Source organism: Pipra filicauda, unplaced genomic scaffold, assembly GCF_003945595.2.
Source record: "Pipra filicauda isolate LSUMZ 115617 unplaced genomic scaffold, ASM394559v2 scaffold119_size3216105_pilon, whole genome shotgun sequence".
NCBI lineage: Eukaryota > Metazoa > Chordata > Aves > Passeriformes > Pipridae > Pipra > Pipra filicauda.
This window is the reverse complement of record NW_024103651.1, coordinates 537,197-558,089: the sequence shown is the minus strand read 5'-3', so window position 1 is coordinate 558,089 and position 20,893 is coordinate 537,197. Positions and strand designations below refer to the sequence as shown.

The following is a 20,893-nucleotide window of genomic DNA, read 5'->3' as shown; positions in this document are numbered from 1 at the left end:
TTTGCTTTAATTCCTGGAGAAATAGGGGTTTGCTTAGCACGGCATAGAAAGTACTCAGCCTTGAGCTCAATTTAAGCCTTAAACAGGATATGTGACATATGGACTATGTCAAACACTGTGAAGATAAATGCTTCTTTGTTCTGTGTAATTTTCTCTCTTTTAAAACTTCATCCTTGTTACACTGCTTTGATTAATCTTAATATATTGTGGGAAAGCATATGTGTCTGTGTGAGGGAAGGAGAGAGAGTTATATTGCCCCAAGAGAAAGCCACATGGATAGCAAAGAGACCAACATGTCCCTAAAGAAAAAAGGGAAGTAGAAGACCCCTGAGAGATGTTATGAAGGTTTTTTTTAAGCTTTGCCAGACTTGGTAAACACCCTTTTAGGCAAGTTTTGTTTTGTATTTGAGGTCTTGCAGGCATGAAATAATGATGTCTTTTCTTCAAGTGAGGAAAAAACTGTGTTTGCATAAAGCTGAAAGAAGAACTGCTAGCACTGGCAAAATACAAACTCAGTTTGGTTGTGTTTTGTGTGGATTTATCTGGACAGATTAAAAAATGTGAAAAGTTTGACTCTCTGGATCTTCAGTCTTGGAGTCCTGGAGTCTCTCCCTGTAATTCCTATCTATTCATACAACACCCCATCCCAGCTGTAGGAGACACTTGAGTGGTATTTATGTCTCCTAACTTTGGTCCCCTTATGTAAGCTTGTCATCTGGAGTTCTTTTGTCATAGCTGGAAAGAAATGGGCACTTGCAAGATTTGAGACACCAAACCTGCTTCAGCTGCCTACTTTACTGGGGGTTGAATGATACCTGAAAGTGTCAATGTCTCCCCACTGATTATAAAATAAACATGACAACTGGCCACTCATGGTCTACCTCACCAGCTCTCAGAGGTTCTGCTGTGTCCCTTGGTAGCTGTATTTAACTACCTTGCATTTGCTAACATCCCTGTTGGCATTCACACTCCCAGCTCTTCGTTCTCATCGTCTTGTTTCTGTGTGTTGTTCAGCACGGGTGACCAAGCCCAGGCTGCTCCACAAACCTCTTCTGTTTCACAAAGGCTTTCGGAGGGTCAACAGTACGACCTGACTTGCGGGGGAGTGAGATTAAGAGTTATCTATGGCTGATGACACTGTGCTCAGGGCTGCAGCACAGCACCATGGCTTTTCTTCTGCTCCTGGACTCTTGGGGCAGCCATGCGTGGTCACTCCGATCCCTAAGCTGGGTTCAAAAAATGACCTGACAAATTCATAAAAGAACATCTACTGTGGGCTGCCAAATTTGAAGACACTGCTTCTGGGTCATGTAACCCCTGAGTGCAAAGAACTGGTGGTTGGAAGATAACTGTGGGGACTCTGGCTGTGCACTTGCCCTGCTCTTGCAGCTCTTTGTAGGCACCTGATGTTATTTGCTTCCTGAGATACCATGTTGGATGACACTGTTCATTGGAAAGACCTGGTATGATTATTTTTAATTTCTCAGATGCAGAAGTGTCTAAAAAAACCCTGAGGCACAACTACTAAACTTAATCTCTCTAATAGCACGATCCTGCTGAGCAACCTCAACTTTTACTCCAGGTCATGGGGCCTGATTCTGCTTCTACCCTTTGCACTGGCAAAACCTTTGCTGACTCCAGTGGTGGAGAGTGAAGCTTTAAATCTCCCATAAACTGGATGCTGAGGATAAACTGGAGGATGCTCGTTGCCAGAGAGAAGCTCATTAAGAGCTGCTTCAAAGAACCAATTTCTCTGATAAATAAACACATGGAAACATCCATTATATTGCAGAGGGTGAGGTTAGCACCCACACTTTTGCATTATGTATGATTTGTGACTGCTTCAAGTGTGAATTTGCTGCTTGCTCTTCGATTAGCAAGTCCTGGCAGCCTGGCAAAGCCACACAATTTATTGCTGCTATAGAGGTTAATGGATCACTTTGCATGTTGATAATGTCTTATTATTGCAATGGTTATTAAGAAAAATGTAACACAGACATCTGGAGTCAATAGCAACTGCAAGAATGTTTGTTAGATTACAGCAGGGATGGGGACTGCTGTGTGCAGGGCTCACGGTGCAAATGGTAGTTGAAGTAAGTTCATCACAGTCATCTTTCTGCACCCCTCCTTTATCCAGATTGTCCTCAGTACTAGCTATCAGAATGGCCACTGTTTACTAGCGTTGATGCCATGAGAAAATAGGAAGGTTAACAGTGTAATTGCTTAAAGAATGGACAAATTTCACAGCTATCTATGCCAGAGCATGCTAGGACTAGATCCAAAGGCACACTTCATCCTTGTCATCAGGGATCTGTGCCCCAGACATTTGATAGTTGGATTAACCTGTGGTTGTGTGGAGTGCTATACTCTGGAGAGAACAAATCACCAAACTGGGATTCTGAAAGTTGTGTTTCTACTCAACAGCTTAAATGGCTGCATGTCCCTCTCTCACAGTTTCTTTATGAGTAAAATGATAAATTATCACTGCTGATTTTATTGATATTTCTCTATTATTAATAGAGACCCAGGTCACTCCAATGCCCCTCTCTTGACAGCTTAGTTTAAGAGCTGGAATACATGGGTATTGGTAGCCACCACTCCAAATCCTTACCAGGACATGGTGGTCTTGGCCATCTCAGGATACCATCCCCATTGCCAAATTCCACCAGGGAACACTCCTTTTATACCACTGGCCAAGGGACCTGATCCTTGTTTCAGACGCTTCAGCGTTAGTGTTTGATTCCCTCTCCTTCAAATATCCAGCTTTAGGTCTGGCTGGATATAGGAATTTGTCTCAGACCTTAATTCCAGTGCATCATTAGCTGGCAGAAGAATGAGCCAGAATACTTGCAGCATCCAAGGTAATTTCCTCTGACTTCCTCTGACTGTTATGGTATTAGAAACACATTGAGTTTCATGCTCTTGGTATTTTGATGTTAACTCTGCCAGGACTTTACAAAATGGGGAGGGAGAAGAGCAGCTGTTTCTCAGGGTGGTGGAGGAGGCTGAAGCACAGCAAATCCAGATTGCTATGGCCACCCAGGGCAAAACAACCACAGCCCCTCTCCATGCCAGGAAGCCCTCATGAATGGAATTTCTTCAGTGTCATATGTGTGTGTATAGATAGATAGATAGATAGATAATTTTTTTTTTTGCCTTTTTTTTTTTTTTTTTTTTTTCTGTGGTGTGTGGTGGGAGGAAGGCTGAGAGGCCAGCTGTGGAAACAGGTCTCTGCAGGAATGTAGCTGGAGGTATGGAGTGTACTGTGAATTTGACAGGATGTGTTTGGATGGGGTCTAAGACCCCACGAACCACTGGAAATAAATTGCCATGCAGTATTTGGAGTAGGCCAGGGACACAGTGTTCATGGTTTAAAGACTTCATCTGAGGGTTTTCTTTCTCTTCTGGGGCATCCCCTACAGCTCCATAATACCTGCCCTCAGAAATCAGTCTCCTTTTTGAGGCCAGCTAATGTTTGATTACTTCACTTTCCTAACAGCCTTATTATCCCTTGCTTGAAAGTCTGTTTTTTTCCAGGTCTAAAGCCACATCCATAATGTAAGAAAAAGCATCCCTCAGTGGGGCAGGCTCCATAGCCCTTCTCACTTCCAAACCCTTCCAGATATACCATGCAAAGTGTCCCACACCTGCTGGGCATGGTATATCCTGAAGGCTCGCTCTAAGCTGTGCCTAAGGCAAGGCTTGGAAGGCAGCAGAGTTGGTCCTGAGGTTTACCTCAAAGGTCCCCTTTCACAGACCACACAAGAATAATTAGCGTGTCCAGAGGCAAGGCGGGGTTTAGCTCAGGAATGCCTTTTGCAAGCCGTGAAACAAGGACTCAGAGCCTGCATTTCATACCCAGACTTCCTTTTCCCTTTAGCACACCCGAGGGACCTGCTAGGCCTGTCCCTTCACCGCACCCCTACTTTGGTCCCTGCCTCCCTGTCCGGCTTTCTCCAGGCAGCCAAGTCCCAGCTCATCAAGCGGCTCAGTGGCAGCCCGCTGGTGATGACAGCTAATTATGAAATGTCATGTCGGAGGCTTCCCTTTTATCTCATCTCATAGAGCCCAGCAAAGCTCTCCAATGCCCTTTGGAAATAAGGGAAAGGAAGTGTCAGTGCAGCACCAGCTGCTTCTCTGATAGCGGGATGACAACGCGGCGAGTACACCGTGTCCTGGAAGGAAGTGGCAGCTCATGCCATGTAGATGCAAATCTCCAGTCTCCGCAAAGGAAGGAAAAAAGTATTTTAAAAAGTGTTCTCATGTAATATTAGCTTTACAGAGGAGGTGTTTAACATATCTGCTGCCAAAGCTTACCATCCTCCCTGTGAAACTCTGCTGATCTCACTCCAGGTGAGCTCCTGCAGGACAACTTAGCCAAAAACCTTGTCCAGAGAAAAACTGGCTCGATCTTATAGTCTTTCTTCAGTCTGCATTCCTGCAGAAGCCAAATTACATCAAGGTGGCTTAGTCTGAGCTGAACTATGTCTCAATTTTTTTTAGAAACTGGTGGTTGCTTCTCATTTGTTGTCTGCTATAACCTTTTACACTGTGACAAAATGGGCTTGCTAGCCTAGTACAAGCTATTAAAGTGAGCTTTGTCAGGTCCACTGATCAGGGAATGGGTTACTGTCCCTAAGGTCCAAGGAACATTAAAACCAGGTTTCTTCAGAAGAAAAAAAAAGATAACTCAAGGCTCCATAGACCACAATTTCCCAGTTTTATAGGTAATCACCTGGTTTGGAGCAGTGGAGGGCACCGAAGAATTGGAAGAGTAGCATTACAGTGACAGATGGTTTCACTCTTTCAGCAATAAATCTGACACAGATGAAGATGCATGTCATGGAGGAGACTCCAAGATCATTCCCCAAAGGGTCCTGTTACCTGGCATTCTGTCCACCTGCAGCACATTCAGCCTCACCAGTCTGGCCCCACGCTCCCCACCAAAATACCAGTTTTGCTGGTAACAGCCTAACACTTGGTAGTGGATTAAAGACCTTAGACTAATCTGACTGCTAGAATGCTCTGTAACAGCCAGAGCTTGACGTTTTGCCCTTCCTTCATATGAAGTTTCATATTTACTTTTCTGTATCCAGTAGATACAGAGATTTTTTTTAGTATTACTCAGTGAACAGGTGGTTTAAGATCAAACATAGCCACAGGGCAAGGTGATGTTTGAGTAAAGCCTGAAAATTATGCCTGATAATGATGATTCTGCATCTGGAATATTTGATCTAGATTATCCAAAATTCTTCCTGCCATAATTCCTAGGTAGGTTTTAGTTGAACCCAGCTAGCTGAAAACTTATTTCCTCGATTTGCATATAGTCCAGATTAGATTTAAAGCCCTGAAGTGAGACGTGAAGCCTGGACATGATGCCCCTGAGTTGGACAGCCCCAGGCTCTGCAGAGACACACAGCTGTGACACTACTGCAGTGTCCCCCTGCACAATGCTGCACACACACACCAGCTCTTCCAGACCCAGCTGGGGCTCCAGAGTGGCACAGCATGGCACTGCATAGACATGTCTCTGCATCACAATGTCAGCTGTGACTGCACTCTCCCAGCTGGGGATGTTTCACTGGAATTACACTTTTGAGGGACCAGTTCAAAACACAACCTGAGAAGAGCTCCATTGGTTTCACAAACTGAGGTCACCTGCACCTCTGAAGAATTTGGCCCACAGTTTATTTGGTCTACTTTCAGATTCATTGCAAAAAGCCCCACCAAACCCCAAAACCCATGGAGAGAGACACTTGGATGGAATCAAGGGTTGGACATTAAAGGGATGGGACACGAAGAGCCAAGAAGAAATTATTTCCTGTGCCCTATCTTATGTTGCTGGGTGGTTCCAAGCAGGGCAGGAGGCTTTTCATGCTCTTCAAACACAATTAGACATGTGTAGCATTGTTCAGCCTCAGTCCACCCTGGCTTTCTAGATCTTGGCAGTCTCTGAGATACTGCTTGGAGTGATCCTGTGACAAAACGCTTTAAGCACCCACCGTTCAATGACACCTGCCCCAAGGAGGGTCTCAGTCTCCCAGGTACCAAGCACAGAGGTCAGTGAAGTGACACAGAGCTACAAATAGACCAAGAGGAATTGCAGTGCCAAGTTTATCCTACAACATTTGCAAATAGTCCAAAGAAAGCTCTGGCCCCCTCCCACACAGAGTAACTTTCACAGCATGCTGTGGTCATGAGAGGTAGATGTTGCATCTTTGCTTGTCATGGGGGCTTAAACCCTTAGGGATTTTCTCTGAGATTCACAGTACTCAGATCTGGGAGAAGGAGTTGAACCCAGAGTGGCAAATAATCTTTAGGTTGATTCAAGTATTACAGTCCAAAGAATAGTTCAGTACTTCATACCCTGTTTTCACAGGGCAGTCTCCAATAGTTTTCATTTATCCCCTGTCTCAGCAGCCTATGGGAAAGGGAACAAGGCACTTCCCAAAGTGTTGAGGGGAGATGCCAGCCCAGAGAGGCTTGAATCCATTTCACAGCACAGATGGACACCTTAATAACTGGACCACAGGCTAGAAATCTGGCAAGATCTCCTGTTTTTCGCTTTTGTGGTTGATGCCTAAGATTTCTCATCATTAGACCCTAAAATTTGAAGCATTCCATTCAAGAGTTGCCAAAAAACTCTTCTGAAAATTCAGAATGTCACTTGCCATCTTATTTGCAATAGCCTGAATTCAGAGAGTACAGACCATGGTATGACTTTTTTTCCCCATGAAGACAAAAGATCTGTCAATCCTTCATTATTGTTTTCCTCACACCCCCCAAAAAACTTCCAATGCATGATCATCTCTGACCTTTAGAAAAACCCACCAAGTTGTGTTGGAAAATGCAAGAGTGTGTTTGGAAATGTTTTTATATTCTTAAGAAACTTTTAAAAAGGAATGATACAGACAGATTCTTATCTCAGAGGTGTAGAAGCAAATCATACATTGCTTTAGTGAGCTTTGATGATTTCAAGGAAGCAATCCCAGATTAACACTGGTTTTAAGTATTTGATACTTTGATACTCCAGGAATAAACTGGATTTTCTTGAAAACATGACTATCTTGCTTGTTCCTCCATCTCTTACAAAACTAACTGAAAAGTCAAGACTGTAATGCAGTAGCTGTCAAAATCCTAAAGACAAGGACCCTTGATGCCAAGCAATACAGAATTTAAATGCTCCATCAATACAGTTGTTCTACAGAGCTTTTCCTTAAACTGAACGAATCTCTACTCCTTTTCACATCAAAATTGTAGATGATACACACAGCCAATGCAGACTATACTGTGTCCTGGATCCCACTGTTCAGGTTTTGCATGTTACCTCTTGTAGTAGATACCTATCATAGTACCACAACATATTGGTAGTGTTGGATTACACACAGTTTATCGGGAAATGTAAAGGAATTAAGTCAATGCAACACTTTGGATACACCATTAAATTTGTATGCTGACTTCTGCATTAGTGGCATCTCACTTAAAATAGGAAATTGTAGTTTACTTACAAAGACATCCATAAGTAGGTGCTCCAGTGTCACTTCAATATCCTCTAATTTAGCTGCTAAAGTCATTGTGAAGTCAAACAGAGAAGAGCTGTCAAAAGTCCCAATCCAAAGCGTCTGTGGCCAAATCTATTTCTCAAACTGTCACAAATGAGTTTCTCACATGCAAAGAAAATCCGAGAAATCAAAACTTAGCATCTGATGCCTGGACCCCGTGCTGTCTGTCAGTCCTGCTTGCAGGACTGAGGATTATTCCATGTGTGCAAGATGGGAGCAGACGCTGCACTGTGTGTGCTGCCTTCCTTTCAGAGCTCCCCAGCCAGAAGCATGGAGTTATATCTGGGAAACCACAACAGAGGGAGGGAGAGACACACACAGAGGGAGAGAGAGGGGAGGAATGGAATAAACTGCCTTTGACTATGACTGATATTTATAGGACTACTTGTTTTTGACTCCAGTCCATTTCTCTGTTCATTTCTGACCTTTCACAAATGGCCCAGCACACTGGAGCGTATTGTACAACAGGGGCAGCAGGTCCCACAGAAGTTGGCTGTGACCAGTGCTGGGCCAATTCACACAAGCACACCATCAATAGCTCTTTGTCACAGCATACCAGGCTCTGTGCTCTAGCTAGCGACAGAGGAGAGCACAGATGTGTAAAAAACAAGGAAACAAAAGTTGTTTGGATACTAATTTTTTCCTAAGAGTATTAATAGATCCCCTTACCCACTCCCCAAGGCATGGGAGTACAGTGGTGACTGCTGAGGTTATGTATGGGGGGGAATAACCTCAAATAATACTGTGGGGTTTGACTTTGCAAACACCCTGGCACCCCCTCTGACACACATTCCCACCACTCAATCCCTTCGGTTCTGCAGCATCCCTGTCCCCTAAGCACTTCTCAGGACTTGACCCTTCCTTTTACTGTATATGTGGAAAGTTTAAAGCATGTTCCCAAGTGCTGGCTGTTCCTCCACACATCTGCTCCTACTTAACTCAGTGGAGAAAAGGTGACATTCTGCTTGCTTAGCACTTGGTCTGTGGCTCTCACAGCACCACATGGAGTGGGAAGGTACTGATGGACCTGACCCAATCAAAGCAAACCCCAGTGGAGATCCTCCAGGGATTTTGGTTAGTGCTAGCTGGAACCAACTAGAAAGGAAACTGAGTCACAAAAAGAAATACTGAAAGTCTTGATATGTCCAGGACTGCTGCCAAAGTCTCCTGCATCCTGGAAAGTGTCAAGTTCACCAAACTGCCTTCCGTGATGTCCACATTACTCAGCCAAATTATTTTTTATTTATTTGATATGTATCCATATAGTTTGAAATCTCAGAATGAAATCTTGCATGTGATGTATTCCAGACACTGGAAAAAAAAAAACCACAATGCTGCCCTAAAGAATTCAGAAACTGAAGACCAGTATTATTTATAAAGGTGTGAGATGGATAGAGTTGATGGAGCTTAGACGGACCTCTAGTCATAAATTCCAACAAAACCTTCTCAGAATTACAACTGAAATCACATTTTCAGACACCTAGCATGAGTATCCCAAAGGAGCTGCCTCTGATGGCCAAGTTCTACAAGACAGCAACATGATGAACCATTTGGGACACGATATGATGGATGGTTTCAATAGCAAAGCAGGGCATGTCATTCGTTTCCCAGATGGACCAACTCTCATCCACACAAGGCCCTACACCAGACAATAGGTTTATTGCTCCAGAAGTAAACCCAGCACGAGAAGGTCATCTACTACAAAAAAGGCTGTTAATCATTCACGTGCTGCCCTTTCATTAAAGCTTTGACAAAGTGCTTGTCTTCACCAGTCTGAGTGGAGGGGTGTTTTAATGAGCGTGGATCAAAGCAAAGAGAAATATATTTGGAGGGAAGGCAGTTGAAACCCAGGGAACATAATGCAGTACAGCAATGAGTGAGCTGGCATGCACTGCTCATCACTGCATGGGGCCACAGGGCTCACTGCAGACAGGTTTTCACATGCTCTGTTCTCTAAGAAGTATCTGCAGAAAAAGACCTGACTACTGGTAAGCCTTCATCCTTTCCAGAATGCGTGGAAATACAGAGATCCCAGGAAGCTATGGTTTCTGCACAAGCAGGCTGGGTATAAGGACACATGACTGTCCTTCTGCAGGTCCCTGGGCCACAGAAAGCTGTGTTGGGGCTGTGTCAGACAAGCCAACAGTGGTCCAGTAGGACTGAATCATGTGTTTGTCCGCTTCTAACTGATCCAACTGCTGCCCAACCAGTTTGACCACAACAAGAACTTTACTGGAACCAAACATGTGATCGCCTCTCCCCTCCCCACCCCATTTTTTGTACAAAGGCTAAGTGTTAAATACTGAAATATGAAATTAAAGATCCTTTTCTGTAGGCTCCCTCTGTGCCATAGCAGAGGGCAACCATGTCCCTTGTGTCCCTTGACTTGTCCCTGTAGCTGCATTGTGCTGGCCACAGAGATAAACAACAGGAGACATCTTCCAGGGTCAGAACGCAGCGTCCATGTGACAGACTCTTTGACTCCAACACAGACTCATTTTTGTCTTCACAAAGATGAATTTCAAGATTATTTCAAAACTGGTGGAGATAATAGTGTCAGGCACAAGAAAATGGCTTAGGGGAACACATAATGGCTTCCCTGATTCCCACTCAAGAAACACCTGGCAATAAAAAAAACCCACGTGCTCCACTGGCGATGGCAAGGAGGGTGAATGTGTTCCCGGGTTCTCACCCAGGTTCAGCTTTCCCCAGCCTGGGCTTCCATTATCACAACAATAAATAGCAGAGATAGGAGGTACACCAGCACTTAGACTCTTGCAGTTGTAATATTCGGCTTAACAATTCTCTTACTGTTCAGTATTAACTGTCCTTAGAGACAGCAAAAAGTTTTGGGGAAAATGCTGTTGCTGAGGACAGCTGCTCTGCTAAAAGTCCTGTGGAATTTTCTGAACTCCTAGACTGCAGGGAATTTTGTACCCATGAGTCTCTCTCTTTTCATTTTTCCTTCAATTGCAATAAAATTTCAGATTAAAAGCAAAGCACAATGGGAAAATTTCTAAAATATAGAAAAGGTGTGGAAGAGGAGAAAAAAAGGCTCCTTGTTCTAGTGATAACAGAAGCAGTTGGTGTGGCTGTGGAAAAAAAAAATGATGGTAAAAAAAAGGTCACCAAAGTACAGAAAGTTGTTTCTCTCAACCCCTTGAAAAATCGGATAGCAGAAATCAGTCATAAAATCAGTTCTAAGCAGAAGAATTTCTTCAAATACATAAAAGCTTGGGGACCTCTGAATATATCCCATTGGATCTATTCTAGCTCTCACTTCCACATTGCTTACCCCAGATGACCTTTTTTTAATGGAACTAGCCTTTCAAATACAGTAAACAAGAAAAAGAATTTCTCTGAGTTCCCCAGGGATTATTCCCAAAACCTCTGTGTATGTGCATTATAGGTATACACAAAAATGAGATCACATGTGACAAGGAGAAGCTCTAACCTGGTTGATTCTTTAATGCAGTAGGCCCAAACAGTTTCTTTGTTAAATCATTATTTCCATGTTTTCTAATTTCTAAGAATGTATTACTTTGGCCTTTGCAAGCATGAGACCTCTTCTATTTAAAGCAGAGCATCCATCTGACAACACACCAGGGTATTTGTGCAGAACAGGATGTTCTACACCCACATTTTCTCCTCACTTCCTTCCTAATCTTCTTCTACCACTTGGGAATAAGATATCAAAAGAGAGCTGAAAAGTGGAGACTATGAGAGCAGTTTTGCCAAAATGGGATTTCACAAAATAAGCTCCTTTTCAAAAGCTGAAATGTTATCCAGGTTCATCCTGGGTCCCAGAATTGTTTTCTTAGGGGAGTTTAAGGGGTGAAGATGGTGATGGTAGAAAAGTGTCACTCTGCAAGGGCTGGCTTACAAAGACAGAGGTGTAAAAACAGAGCACAAAGTTTAGTGAGTAAGGCCAAAAGTTGACAGAAAGGGTTAAGGAGCAGATCTGGGCTTAATTAGTCCCAGGATGCTATATTTCGGCCAGCCCAGCTTGCAAAGATGGGAGCTGAGGAGTCTGGAAAGAAAAAATAGATTATTCTTTCATGAGGCAAAAAGCATCCCTGGGTCATGGAGCCCACAAGGAAAGGCATCCTGACTCACCTCCACTGCTCTAGCCAAGGGGCCAAGACTTCAGTAACTGTGGATTATGAACATCTATGACGAATATGGATAAAAGTCCATTTGGGGCAGTGTCTTTTTCATCCCACAAGTATGGGATGGGCTCCAACTCAGCTGCGGCAAGCTGGGCTCTCTTTCTACCCAACTAGTAGAGACCTTTTATGAACTCTTTTGCTTTAAATAATCAAAATGAGGATTTGAAGATGAGCCTCCTGTCCTCCGCAGGCTTTTCTATGCTTTCTCGTCTTGAGAGCAAACAATAGATCTGCTGCAACAAAGCATGAAGCTGTTAACTTTGTGAAAGGTGAAGAGGGACGTCCCATCCTCTTGGTAAAACTTGCATGTCAGGGAAGCATCAGCTTCCAAAATCTTCCTTTCACCTCCAGTTTTCCTTCCCACACAAAAACCTGGACACAGGAACCGATCAACCTGACACCTTCAGGTTGGATTGTGGTAATTCATTGAATCTGGAGCTAAGTGTGAAGCCCATCAGGCTCCAGCTGGCCCAGGGCACAGCCATCTGCCTTCACCTTGGTTCATGGTGCTGTAAGTCAGCCCCATCCTGCAGCAGCTTTCAATGTCAGCTGAAGGCCTTGGTGATAATTTTCCAGTGAATTCATTAATCTAATGCTGCACCAAGGGCTGGATATCAGCCTATGGCCCAACCTCAAAACTCTGCGCCAGTATGAAATACAACAACTTCATCTCATGAAGGCACCAGGCTGTCACACAGTATCTCCAGAGAAGGAGTCCTGCAAACCTTGAGTCTGTGCAGTCAAGGCAATGAGTAGAGAGATGGCTGGGTGAGGGCACAATGTTCTACCTATTAATAGTCTGTGAAAGGGGGTGAGCAGGGAGGGAGCACAGTTTGCAGGTGACACTGTGGTATTCAGGGTAGTGAGAACAAGGGCCTGAAGAAAGACACGATGAGACTAAATAAATGAGCAATAAACCAGCTAATTAAATTTAATGTAGCCAAACGTGAAGAAATGTTCATGGCAGGAAAAGCGTTCTGAACTTCTGTCATGGTTTGAGATAGCCCCAACATCTAATTCCCTAGCTCCATTCCCCCTCCCACATCTCAACCTAATGTGAGATGGGTTTTTCCAGACAAAACACACCAGACTCAAAGTGGGGAAAGGGAATATATTACAATGACTGTACAAATAAATATAACATCACATTATACACATGATCACAAACTATCTCTACCATGACATATGTATTTACAATGGATCAGATCTCTTCTCCCCTCCAAATAAAAGTCCAGGAGGGAAAGAAGGACAGATCCCTTCCAGTCTCTGAACAGCAGCATCTTCTGAGGCAGCAGGTTTCTTCTTCTCATGCATGCAGCAGCTGATAGCTAGATTTCTGCCAGCATCCACAAGGGAGGTATCCAAGCCTCTCTCTTGGCCCCATCGCCTCACAACCGAGGGGTCTTCCGTGGACTTCGTAACCCCAGACAAAGGTCGTTTCACCACGTCATATCACGAAGACACAGGGGGGTCTTCGTGACGGTCTGGTATCTCTTGCAGGGCCTCTGTGCCCTGTCTCTCAGGCTGCCACCGTGGCAGCAGTGCGAGGGGGGGGAAGCCAAGGTCAACTCCCCCTACATTCCTCTCGGAGCTCTCTAGCTCCTTTCTACAGTGCATGTCGCACTTCAAGGCTCTTTCAAGTAAGAGTCCATCATCTTCCTCCTTCCAGGAGGTCTCAAAGGAGTTTTGGGGATCTGGTATCAGTCTTACCCCCCAAGAACTCTGTAGCTCTCAGCTGCTGGCTCTCCTTTCCTCGACTCTCCTTCCAGGAGTCTCCTCTGCAGTGTTGCATGTTGCTTCGGCTGCTTCTTCAGTTCAGGTTCTTATCTCTGGCTCTCTGCCACTGTTTCTCTGGTCAGCGTCGGCTGCTGCTCTGTGCCCATGGAGAAAACATCTCCCGGCATAACTACAGGCACCTAGCCCAGCTTTATGCTGTTCCAGGTCCCTGCAGCCCCCAGCCAGAGGCTGGGAGGGGGCCAGAGGCCCCAAGGGGCTCAGAGCCCCTACCTCGTGGCTCTACAACATGGCCACCTCTCCTACAACAAGCAAACTACAACCCTTCTTTTCCGGTCTGGTTGTGATATGTTTACATTTCTGCAGGAGCGCCCATTGGGCAGAACTTCAAAACTTCCAGGGGTTTCCACCCCTTGGGGTCTACCACTTCTCTTAGTCTCTGGGGAAAACAAGGTTCAAACCACTACAACTTCATATATAAGATTATGGGCTCTGGGCTCACTCAGGAGTAAGATATTTGGATTATAATAATTCTATGAAACATCAGTTCATTGCTCAGTAGTGGTGGAATAAGCAAATAAAATATTAACATTTACCAAGGGGAAAGTAAAAGAGAATATTAATATGCCAATGAATCAAACCAGGGTTCACTTACATCTTGAATACCGTCCTATGATCACTTTATCTCCAGAAAAGACATAAGGATGAGGGACAGGATTCAAGGAAGGGCAATAAAGATGATTAAATATAAGGAAAATAGCTCCTATAAAGAAGTGAATTAATAAGCAAAGTGGACTCTTTGGTCAGGGGGAAAAAAAAAAGGGATACCCAAAGGAAGAAATTAAAGAAATCTACAGAATGATGATGAGTGACATGGAGAGACTGTAAAAGGATCAACTGTTCACTGTTTTGCCCAACACAAGAATAAGGGTGCATCAAATGAAGCTGGCAGGAACCATGCTCAGAACAAATTAAAGGAAGCAATTCAAGCACAGCTGATAGTTGATCTGTGGAACTCCTTGCTGGAGGAGGGTAGCAATACAAAATTATACCTGGACTCAAAAAAAGACTAGGCAAACTAAAGGATGATAAATCTATAGAGGGATATTGGAGGTCTAGAGGCCACACCCAACAGAGGAAGTCCCAGAACTGAAAACATGCGTAGGTGGAGAATATCCAGAATATATCATGTATATTTCTCATTCCCCTCTCTGCATCACTCATACCCTCTGCTGGAGATGGGACACTACATGGACCTTTGCTCTGACCCAGTATGACTGCTCCTAAGTTTCAGTCCACATGAGAAGTTGCCCCAAATCTATAATGAGTTTTCCTAAATTCCTAGGCCAATTCCACACTCTGCAAAATAAAGTTCTCCACGAAGTCTTTGCCTTCCAAAAGACAGACATATTAAAGACTCCAAGGAGTCACCATATCTTTACCTGCTCTGTTAGGCTTGTCTGGATGGTATGTGCATGCTGAAGCCATGGAAGTGGTGTGACATTGGTTGCTGATTAAGTGTCCAAGTTCTGATCTGCTGAATAGGAGCTACCTGCCCCTCTCAAAAAGGCAGATATACATGTTTATTTTTTACGAGGTATTTGTGTATGGTTTTTTCCCTTTATTTGTAAATCTTACCTTTGTCCCAAAGTGATGACACCCCACGGAGGGGCACCTACTTTGACCTCTAGCTGTATTTCTGCAAAACTGACATGCGAGGTAATCTGTGGAGAAAGGGGCTGAGCACGGCCAATGGCAACCTCAGTTACAAACACTCCTTCCCTGCAAGAGCATCTCCCCATCCTAAACTGTGTGGGACAAGCCTGCAGGTACCCAGAGCACTGCTGGACAGGGCTACAACACATCTGAGGGCTGCTTAACAGGCCAGCCAAGATCCCACATGTCCATCCATCCTCTCCCTGGCAATGGGACCGAGAAGTCACTGCTTGCATCTGAAGGGTTTGCCAGGCTGGGGCTGGCCCATGCTCCCAGATGAAGAATGAGCGTGGGAGTCCCATTCCTGACCTCTGGCCCGAAGTGGGATTGACATAGCTCCATAACGGAGAAAAAATGCTGCTTCCACACGACAACAAGATAAACGTTTTTATAAGAGAGTCCCCATATGGGAAACACCAGCAGCCCTGAGGTGTTACGGGCAAGGAGAGCAACAACCAGAATTGCGCTGCCTAGAAGGTTTAGCACCAAGGCTCACCCCAGCCTTTTTACAGCCTTTAACGGGGACATTTCCATTTGTTTTATGAAGGGAGCTTAGCATCAGCAAAATGGAGTCCTGAATCATCCTGCCTCTGAAGAGTGCCAGGTGTCGTAGAGCACTAAGCTTTTGAGTTTAAAAAACATGGCTATAATTTCTATTTTACTGTCATTATATTCAACCAACATCTCATCTCCTTCCTGGGCACAGCTGCTGCTGGCTGACATTTTCCACTGTCCCCATTGCATTACTCCTCATGGGTGGTCCCTCTTTCATTGATGGCCTCACACTGCTCTCTGTAGTTAAGACGTTGTTGTACTTTCATGATTTAACTGAGTGCCCTAAAAGCCACCCTTGGGCTAGAAGGCATCTGTCTCCTGTCCCTCTCACATGCTCTTTCATTTAAAGGCCGCTCTGGAAAAGGGAAGGGAAACCTCAAGTTTTCTTTCTTCCAGACTTTCCCCAGGGCCAAACAAACCACCCAAGGATGGAGGAGCCATTTTGGCACAAATAAGCTGAGTGGGTGATGCTCAGATGGGTTTTGTCTGTTTCAAGTGGAGAGACAGAGGACTGTGATCGTGGAGAGCATGGAGAACATGGAGGAATCAGAGTCTCCTAGGTTGCACACCCAAATCTGCCTCACATGGCAGAAATTTGCAACACAATTCATCTACCCAAATCACAGCAACAGAAAGGCACCTTTTAAACATTATTGAGAAACCCTTCACTTTTCTAATCCCACTTCCCCCAATTCAATGTCCCACTGACTTCTTCCCTTTCTTTCCTAAAGCATCATCCACTTGTCTTTGGGGTCTCCCATGTCTCAAAGTGACCTGCTGGGCAGGACTGCTGCAGTGATTTCCCTGGGAGACGGTTGAGCCATGCACACTCTTGGAGATGTCCAGATGCCATTGAGCCACACGAGACTATTATTTAGCTTGCTGTGAGGGTTCCCTCTTCAGCTTCCCTCCTTGATGTAGCAAATCAGCTGCATTATTAAAATGATTAAAAATAGACTGAGCTTGCCTGAGACTGCATCTATAATGGATCAATTGCTTTTTATATATTTTTTTGGCTCCCTACAGTGCTGCTTTGTCATGTCGCTTTCACTCGTTGGGTGAGATCTTGAAATAATAGGCACATTCAGGAGATAAAAATATAGCTGTTTATTGCTTTAAAATGCATCTGCAGACAAATCACAGTCACAGCTTCAGGTATTTGGAAGTTAAATCTTCCTCCCTGTCCTTTTCCTTTAGGACCTGGGTCAAACAATGGACTTTGTGGCTTGTTGGCTGCTATATATTACTTTATCTTAAGCTATAACACTAGTTCTGTTGCAAAAAATTCATACCCTCATAGACTGTTGATTTAAGAACCCCTTGATGCTAGTCTGGATTTGACTCCAGCAAAAAGTAGTTCAGAGTTACCCTTGAAAGGCTGCAGCACAGTGAACTAAAAATAAATGCACTGCATTGTGTAGCTTAACGGGGTGCTAATTTCTTGGGAGCGCATAAATAGGAGGCACAGAGCACATCTGTTTGCTGGCGCTGGGTCGGGAAAGAGCAGGGGAAATTTGGAGCTCTGTCACAGGGACAGGCTGAACTTTGTTCCCATGTCTCGCAGAACTGCACAAAGTCTCCTCTGTAGAATAGCCAGTTAATTAAAAATGATATTTACGGTACTCTAGAGATGCTTGCCTGTAATTCTTGCTTTTAGTATTTCTACAAAGTCTGGCACGGCGAGAGGGTTGGGGCCCTGGTGATGCAAACAGCAACCCTCATCCTTGGTGCTGCCCGTGTGGCTGGAGTGCACTCAGGAGGGGCTTGGGGCAGCCAGGGCCATTTCCATCACACTGTGTTTGCTGAAGAGTTTTATTGCCCAGGTCTTCTGCAGTGAACATGCAACACACCCTCCACCTCACCCTGAGATTCCCAGGTATGCTGCAAGCAGAAGTGACTTAACCTGCCTGATGGGGCAGGTATGATGGTCTCAGCTCACAGTAGTATTTACTCACAGCGAGATACACAGACACATAGGACAACCCAGTGCACCTAAAAGTACCAAAACAATGACTCATGCTCAAACCACTGGACTACACATCCCCTTGCCTCCTTCCTCCTCTAGCTCACACCCAACACAGCTCATGGCTCAGGCACTTCCAGGGTATTTCCGTGGCACTGCCTGTACAGCTGGGTATTTAGAGACATTTATTTGCAGTGTTTCCTGCTATGTGACACATGGCTTTTTGGACAGCAGAGCTTGATGACTGAAAGAGAAGTGATGTCCTGAAACTCTAAAACATGCACAGGAGAAAATGCTGTAGAGGTGATGGGTGATGAAGGGAGCAGAGAGATCTTCAGTGATTTTAATCTCCCTGTTTAGGTGACTGCTCTGCATATAGTCAGAAAGAGGGAGAGGTTTCTCTAGAGGCAGATTGGAGCAGAAACCTTTACCTCTGCTGACCACAGATGGAGATTAGGGAGGATGTTTTTCCAACCTGCTCTCAAACGACCACCCTTGGCATCCTCTGTTGTCTCCTACTTGCTCTTCTGGACTGATTTTGCAGATACTTAATGTAGGGAAGGAACCTCTCATTTCACCTGCCCAGAGCACGTCCCAGAGGACTACATCCCACAGGAAAGAGGTCCCCACCTCCCCATCCCACGCTATCCCCCTCCCTTCTCCATCTAAAAGATTTCGGTTTTGGGAAACTCCTACAGAAGTCCATAATAAAATTTTGTCTGACCATCACTGACCCATCCCAGCCCTCCACATCCCCTGGCACCCACCTCCACCCCGGTGCCAGCAGCTCACCTTTGGCAGGGGCGTGCAGACCGTGAGCTCGGCCGCCACCCGCGAGGGGGGTCTGCAGAGCCGCGGGAGCTTGTGCCTCATCCTCGCGTATTTTTTCATATCCTTATTTTCCGTAAAGATAAAGATAAAAACCTCCTCTTATGGTGTGTATCCAGTTGCTGACTGCACCTACTGACAGCTGTTAGTTTATCCTAATAACCGGACACCGCGAGCGCGTCGTAGTGAGTTGTTATAAGCTTGGTCAGAACAAGTTTCAGTTGTCGAATGTTTAGCTGATATATGCATAAAGGCTCTATCCTGATACCACTGAAAACAATAACAACAATCTTGTTAACATTTTCTTACCAAGCCCTTCCCTCTATTCCTTTTTGCATGATGCCAGTCAGTTCAAAAAGGATGGTGTCTGCTCATAGACAAAAAAAGATGATGAAAGCTAGAGAAACTCCTTGACACGCTCCTTTTGGCTTTATGTATTTCACTTTGAATTAGGATGCCAAACCAGGAGAATGACACTGTAGACTTCTGGGCCATTAAAAAAACATGAATCAAACCTCAGCATTATCATATTTGCTAAAAAAAAGCACCTCCAACTATGGAACTCAAAAAATAAAATACTGTTTTGGCTGTTTCTCATGGCCTCCCATTTTTTTTATACTTCATTGTACTTTAAGGCTCTTCCCCAGGACAGTGAAATGTAAAAAAATCTTTTTTATGACCAACTCTGGCAGTGCCAGATGGTCTCTTGGTTGAAGGAGTCAAGGTTTTAGGAAGGGTTCAGGGAGTGTGAGACTCCCAGAGAGATATCATTCACCATGACCTGACATTGAGTTTCTTCCCTGGTTCATTTCACCCTCACTGAGCTCCCTACAGGGAAGATATCTTGGCTTACAAGGACCTTGCCGAGCTGTTCATGGTCAAAGAAGACCAAAACACACTTTAAAAAAAACCCCATTCATGCTGTGGGTTTTCAGCCTTTCCCTCCACTGACTCCAGGAGGGAGCCTTGCCATCTCAGTGAGATGAACCACCTCCTCGAAGCTTGGCAAGGGGCAACAGCAAGAGGGAGATGGGAAGGACCACCTTGGTTGGCTCAGCCACTTCACAGTCCTGCTGCTGCAGATGATATTTAGTTTAGGAAGAGCCAGAGAGCATCTTCTTCCCACCATCACAAACCCCTCCAACACTCTATGGCAAATAAGGCTGGAAACGTGGCAGAAGGCAGCAACACATTGCCAGTGCTCCTACACAACCATAAGATTTTCCAGACGGTTCCAGGGAGCAGACTGGAAGACACACAAGGTCTTCAACAGCCAGCAGTACGACAGGGGGAAATGACTTTCCAGTCCCAAGTCTGGAGTGTGGCTTACCTGTGAAGGTGTGATCATCCTCTACCTACCACAACATGACCCCCAGGGCTAAGTGACTGACCAAAGAGAAGTGAGTTTCTCCATCCCTGTCCCAGAAAATGAAGCCTGGCTTAGCACAACATAAAAACAGCCTGAAGAGGCCACAGTCTCATCTATCACAGTGCTCTGCTGCAATGACCAGCTGTGATTCCTCTCCGTGCCTCAGCCATGGAATAGAGATGACAAATCTGTCACTGATTACGCTCCATTACATTCTTGCAAGATTTCCTGTGCTGCCCGCAGAGTGGATGTCTTCGCTCTAGTTTTTAAAGGATTTTAGGTAAAACAGCTAACATCTCTGGCAGCAGCAGCCTAGTGCTCCAGGGTCTGATCCATTCTCACCTCTCCCCTGTGAATGTACAAAGGTGTAGGGGATGGAGAAGTAACTGCTTTTCTGATTCACAAGGGAATTTATCAGGAAAATATCTGTTAAAAGTGTAGGGTTCCTGCTCCCTGCATTTCTTAGCAAGAACCTTACTGCCAAAACAGGCTCTAGTATATACAACAGTGGGACTGTCAATCAGTCATTGCCTGGCTGGGGTTGTAAGTGATACTGGGAGAGCAGAGCAGAGAATCCAACCGAGCAGACCCAAAGACTCCAACACAGTCTCAGGAAACCAAGGGGACTCCAGTGACTGTGTGCATGGATCAACTTGCACTAGTAACACAAGTCAACTTACACCTCAGAAGAACAGTCTCTACAGCCTTTTCTATCTGAAAAGGCTCTACAGACAGTGCTGGAAAGCAAAACAGTTGTAGAGAATTTGTTGCCTATACTATGAGACCTCACAATCCTTGATAAAGTTTCTTCCTGTGAAAGAAAAAGACAAAAAGGCCCTGTCTGCCACTTCTTCCCGGTTCCCTTTTTTCAAACAGCCTTTCGGAGCTCAGCAGGTTGGATGTCACATGTTTCTCAGAAGCTTTCTGCCTGCCCTGTCCCTGTTTCCCATGGCAGCAGCACTCAGCCACCCGCTACGACATCCCTGAAGGCTCCTGC

At 44.9% G+C, this 20,893-nt stretch overlaps 1 protein-coding gene across 5 annotated transcripts in view; it reads right to left on the bottom strand.

Moving 5' to 3' along the window:
• The window catches only part of FRMD4A (FERM domain containing 4A), a 367,626-nt gene that overhangs the window by 206,068 nt on the left and 140,665 nt on the right, over positions 1-20,893 (bottom strand). The window contains exon 1 of one of the 5 annotated variants that reach the window (XM_039386073.1): positions 7,509-7,784. The exons of the other annotated variants lie outside the window; for them this stretch is intronic. Within the exon in view, the coding sequence (XP_039242007.1) occupies positions 7,509-7,574 (66 nt within the window). The 5' untranslated portion in view covers positions 7,575-7,784. Of the gene's footprint in view, positions 1-7,508; positions 7,785-20,893 lie in introns of those variants that run through there. 5 annotated transcript variants of the gene reach the window in all.